Genomic DNA, 5810 nt, shown 5'->3' on the forward strand with positions numbered 1-5810 from the left:
AAAAAGGTTATAAGACAAAATGTGGTCCCATAAATATCATGCTTTTGTGAAGGGAGCATCTTTGTAACCTGTCATGATCCCATGGACCAACCTGTGGCCAGCATCAACGCAGGCTACACAAAATAGTCTGTAACTTCCCCTAGCAACCAGCGTCCCCATAGTCAGTTTGCGTGAAAGTTACAAATTCGTACATCATTCACAGCTTACAGAACAATCACCAGCAGTTAAAGGTAAAACTGTAAGAAAGTGGGAGCTGAGGTAAAGCATTGTGTTTCTAGTAGCGGAAGGTCTTTTCGTAAAATCGTTCTGATCCCGCTGTTGCGATTGCGGGAGCCGTGCAATTTTCTCGCGGCATTGTGGGATGAAATAAGATGTAGGTGGAAGAGCGCGAGAGGAGAATGCCCGGAGTGCCGAGGGGAGGTGCGGCCCGGGCCAATAGCGAGCGCTGTGGGCTTTGCCGCTGCACCAGGAGGCGGCGCTATTTCAAAGGGACAGCAAGAGCTTGAGCTTCTGGAGATAGGAAGACTGAGGGAGCTGAAATACACGTTGATTCCCAAATCCCTGTTAAACACTGTGACCGGTAAGTGAGTTGCAAAAATGTCGTTCTCCATGCATGCATGGTTACCGGGCGGTGCTAATGGACAGAACTATAGATAGCAGATCCCCCATTGCAAGCTCGGGGCGGTTACTGCTACGGCATGGATGGGGGTGGCGTCTCCACGCAGAGAGCACGGTAGAAAAGGACTGTGTCCTCAGTGGGGTTGCAGTGTTCTATGTTCTATGCATGACCTCGTTACCGCCTCCCTTGCTATTGGGTGGGTTGCTGACATGTCCTACATATTTAGGTGTTGCACCTGCATTGCTGTTGTCGTACAGCAAATCATCACAGCGTTCATGACTTGTGTTACCTGTATGAGCCATGTTTGGCATTTTATTCCATTTCTCTACAGTCTAATCAGGTGCCATATTTTTTTCCAAATCCCCCCCCCACTCCCCTTTAGATTTTCTTGAACACCAACCTTTCATTATGATTAGAGGACCATACAACATGTTGCTTTCTCTCTTTCTTTTGTTTAGACTTTGGGGATAAATTGCTTCTACTTGGATCTACACACCTTCCGTAGCCTCAAAGTCAAAACAAGAAGCCACAATTTCCCCATGTGTGGCTATGTGTTGGTTTACTGTAAATGGCATGGTATCTAGCCAGTGCCTTGCCTTCACTTTATCCCCCACCCACTGCATCTTGTGTCTCTCATGACTGATGTCAGAAGCTGATTGCCATCTAGGGTTGCCACCTTTTCTGGAAAAAAAATACCAGCCTTCCTATATATTTACCTTTTTTCCCTATTAATAACATTGGGATCAACCATCATCTTTACCGGCCAGGCCTATTGCCATCTAGGCAACCCCTACTAGTATGCCTAAATTCAAATCGAAGAGTCTGCATAATACACATGACTTGAGAGGACTGCTACCAAGCCTATATTTTTTTTTTTTTTTTTTTTTTGTATCTGTTATTTGTTGCAAAAGGGAGAAAAATAGGACTGGCAAAGTTGTATGTGTGTGTTTAATATTTTATTCAGCTTTAGGGTTTATAAAGTTCCTTTTTACATTTTTTTTTGTAGACATTTATGATGCTGAACAGTGTAGACAGCACATTGATTATAGTTTGGGCAATTCACACATTTTGTGCATGGAAAGCATCAGATCCTACCTTTACAGATGCGATCTAAACTAAGACGAAGAAAGTTTGCTAGATAAAAAGTACAGCATTTATTTAAAGACAGATGGTCAATATACATCTAGAGCTTAATATGTGAAAGTGGGTGTGTCCAAAATGGGCGAAGCGAGAACACTGGTCCAGATAAAGTTTGCTAAATTCATTCATTGCTATTTAAAACAAAATCTATACAGTTGGGTCCAATGACACAAAACATGCAGCCAAACTTCAGAAAAGGCCCACAAACAAACAGAAACTGAAAGCTGCTGCAGTAGAGGCCTGGCAGAGCATTAAAAAGGAGGAAACCCAGAATCTGGTGATGTCCATGAGTTCAAGACTTCAGGCTGTCATTGCCAGCAAAGGGTTTTCAATCAAGTATTAGAAATGAACATTTTATTTTCAGTTTTTTAATTTGTCCAATTACGTTTGAGCCCCTGAAATGAAATGTTTGTGTTAAAAAAAGGCTTTAGTTCCTTACATTTTTATGCAACCTTTTTTGTTCAATTAAAGCTGAGTTGTTTCATTTAAAATTCATTGTGGTAATGTAAAGGCCAAAAATTAGAAAAAAAGTTGCTTCTGGCCAAATATTTATGGACCTAACTATGTTCTTTCTTATTCTCTGTTAACACTGGTCCCAACTACATATATCATTAAAACAATATAGCAGTAGTGAGTTCTTCTACAGCCAACATTCAGATTCTCACAATGACTTGCACACTTCGATTCTCACAATGTTCTGTGATAATAGACCTGTAAAGAGGGAACAAGAAGTGCATTGCGAGGATCTGTCTCGGCTGAAGGGATGTTGACAACTGCTACATTGTTTCAGTGGTGCGTGTAGTCAGGACCAGCACTGCATATAACAAAAGACAGACAGATGGTACTTTTAAAAGAAGTGATAGTTCTATGTATAAAGTTTGTGTTTTTTTAAACTTCTGTTTTGTTTTGTCACAGGTGCATCATGTCTGACAGAAAGGCTGTTATCAAGAATGCTGACATGTCTGAAGACATGCAGCAAGATGCTGTTGACTGTGCCACCCAGGCAATGGAGAAGTATAATATTGAGAAAGACATTGCTGCCTATATCAAGAAGGTATCACTTTAATAATCTTTCTATTAAATAGGACAGTAGTGGTCCTGGCTGTGTTGTATCACTTAACATTTCATCTTAAGGTCTGCTAAAAATCTTAAGATGTTGTGATTTTTTCCAAATTTGCTTTAATTTATGGCTTTAATATATATATATATGTATGTATATATATATATATATATATATATATATATATATATATATATATATATATATATATATATATATATATATATAATATTTTATTTTTTTTTATATATTTCTTCAGGAATTTGATAAGAAATACAATCCAACTTGGCACTGCATCGTTGGCAGAAACTTTGGCAGCTACGTAACACATGAAACAAAGCACTTCATCTACTTTTATTTGGGCCAAGTTGCAATTCTCCTCTTTAAGTCTGGCTAGGAGAAGGAGAATATTCCATGGTGGACTGTAATGCACTGATGGCTGAAGCCAGGATCCTGTCTAATATGGCTGTGCAGCTGCATGGACTGTATATTATATTTAATGTGTATATGTTGCAGTAAAAATTGACTTCTGTTTAGTTGCCTGGAGAGAAGGCGGCTTTATTTTGTTACTGCTTTTTTTTCTTCCCTCCTTCCCCCCCCCCCCCTGTTTTTTTGTTGTTATGCACTTGGGGAAAATGTAAATGCTTTCTAATGGCCTTTAAGTGGGAAGAAAACAAATAAACTATTCTACATCAAATCAGATGGTAATAGCTTTCTTTGGGGGAAGGGGAATGTCACATATCTATGTATAAGTGTCACTTAAAGCAATACTGACATGTTCCTATAAAATCATAGGAACTTGTCAGTATCAAGTAGTTGCTGCACTCAGAATAGTTCCCCTGAAAGCCGCCCCCAGCCCTGCGAACTTTGGTGCAGTAGACCGGCTGACGCCACTAACAGGTCTTCCGTATTGCTTCAGTGACGCTGGGCTGGAACGATCCTTCCATAGGCTGAAGTCTTATTTTCATTCATAATTGGCCTATGGAAGGATTTCGCCGTCCCCAGCCCAGCGTCATGGAAGCAGCACAGATCATCTTTTAGCAGTGTCGGATAAGTGTAGGTTTGCGGGGCGGCTTTGAGGGGAACTATTCTGAGTGCATCAATTACTTGATACTGACACCTTCCTATGATTTTTATAGTAACGTGTCCGTAACGCTTTAAGCAGATAACAGGTAGATCTATGAATAGAGGAACATACTGTGACAAATCCGGTATAATCTGCTTGTTCACTGTAATCTGTCCTTGGCAGTTGATTTATCCATTAAGTAGTCCACAAGTCCTTAAAATCTTTGTCAGCCTGTGTTTCAGACAAAGCTAAAGGTAGAGACTTTTCAGTACTGAATTGTTTAAGAAGTTTGCCAAACTGGAGAATATATACATGTGCCTAATAGCTTCATTAAAGGAGAAGGAAAACCCAACCATCATCTTCCCTGAATAGGTCTCCTAGAGTGGTGTTCGAGTGCTAAATTTACAGCTCACCTAAGTCTACAATCAAGGAGCTTTTCATGTCTCCTAAACACAGCTGCTTTATCAGAACCCCACCATATTGATTAAGTAATAACCGATTCCTTCTCCTCATGATCGCTAATGAGCATGTGCAAAATACCCACGTCATTGTTGACGTCACATCTCAAATTTAGAATGCCGTACGTCGTCAGAGAAGGGAGGAACGAAGCGGCATCGATACTAATTGAACGTAATGTGACTCAAGGCTGCCACTGGCAGGAAGCACAGTGCAAAATTCTTACTTTCTGGGCAGCGCTAGCTATCTACTACTAGTGACCAGGGACAACAGATTAACTCCATGCAGTTAATCTGACAATTATCTTACTGATAGTAATTTATTTTTTCACGTTCATCGTCCTTTAAGATTTGGGCTGTGGATGATTAGTCTAAATGAAATCTAGACAGATTGTCATGGTGGGGGGGATGCAAAAAGGCATTTAGCTGAGAATTTAGCACAGCTGTGTTATGGGATTTTTTTTTTTTTTTAAGAAAAGCCTGAAAGCATGCAGCGGTGTTCACAAAGGCTAAATTAGGGGGTGATGGTCTAAAGTTTGCTAATTATCTAGTAACCCATAGCAACCACATCAGCAGGCTACATTTTACTGGTTTGAATTTTCAAATCACATCTATTTGGGTTAAAAGATATGGTCAAACTCCTGCACCTTTACATTTTCCTGTAAATTTGTAAACCAAGCACTTAATGGGACAGACTACCTACATGAAGTAGTGCACAAATTTGAACAAATAAATGCAGCTAGAGCCTTTTTCTCACTCCATCCTTAAGACGATTTATGTCAGTCCTTGCACATATTCATCACTTGCAAGTCAAACAAGCATCAAAAGCCACGAACTTGGCCCGAGGGTGCCCAGATAAGTTTGAAAGAATATGGGGCCCATGCCTCCATGTTAGTCTGATAGAGCGCCCCAGGTAGAGATGTGAATACCCGATCTTTCAACTGTGGTAACAGGATAGGATGATACTTACTGTATACTATTGCATGTTTGTAAGCTGTTGTATAAACCTGCTCAACCGTGTATCCACCTTGGCGAATACCCATTGAAGGGCCACTGGAGACACCACATGTTAATATGTACTTACAACTGTGAGCCATGTTTGTTTGTTTGTTTTAATTGTTTCATTTTTCCTCTGTTTCTTTATTTTGTTACATGCTTCCCCATTCCCTTTCCCTTAAAACAAAAATAAAGATAAAAAAAAAAGCAATAAAGCAAAACTATTTAACTCATTCCGTAAACCAACATTGTTTCAGTGTATTTGTTTTCTGAATACATTTTTGCCTCACCTCACAAAGAATTTTATCTCCTGAAGTAACTAAGAGCATTATGTTTACGGAAATAAGGTTTCTAAGTTTACCATGAGCTTTTGGGTTTGCCAGAGCAAATATGTAACTACTTACATCCGAGGAGGAAAGAGTAGTTTCAATAAAGAAAGAATTGTACATTCAAAATGAATACCATGAATTAGAC

At 39.7% G+C, this 5810-nt stretch overlaps 1 protein-coding gene across 1 annotated transcript; it reads left to right on the forward strand.

Annotated features, from left to right (window-relative positions):
* Positions 1 to 414: 414 nt before the first annotated feature.
* dynll2.L (dynein light chain LC8-type 2 L homeolog) lies at positions 415 to 5569 on the forward strand. The gene is made up of 3 exons (XM_018246472.2): positions 415 to 580; positions 2675 to 2813; positions 3079 to 5569. The coding sequence occupies exons 2-3, from the start codon at positions 2682 to 2684 to the stop codon at positions 3214 to 3216; spliced, it is 270 nt and encodes an 89-aa protein (XP_018101961.1). The 5' UTR covers positions 415 to 580; positions 2675 to 2681; the 3' UTR covers positions 3217 to 5569.
* Positions 5570 to 5810: the final 241 nt, after the last annotated feature.

Source organism: Xenopus laevis, chromosome 2L, assembly GCF_017654675.1.
Source record: "Xenopus laevis strain J_2021 chromosome 2L, Xenopus_laevis_v10.1, whole genome shotgun sequence".
Classification (NCBI taxonomy): Eukaryota; Metazoa; Chordata; class Amphibia; order Anura; family Pipidae; genus Xenopus; species Xenopus laevis.

Bases quoted from the DNA above. Each gene is read 5' to 3' on its own strand.
- dynll2.L (XM_018246472.2), top strand. From the start codon at position 2,682: ATGTCTGACAGAAAGGCTGTTATCAAGAATGCTGACATGTCTGAAGAC. The intron at 2,814-3,078 runs GTATCACTTTAA...ATATTTCTTCAG, and splicing joins TTGCTGCCTATATCAAGAAG to GAATTTGATAAGAAATACAA.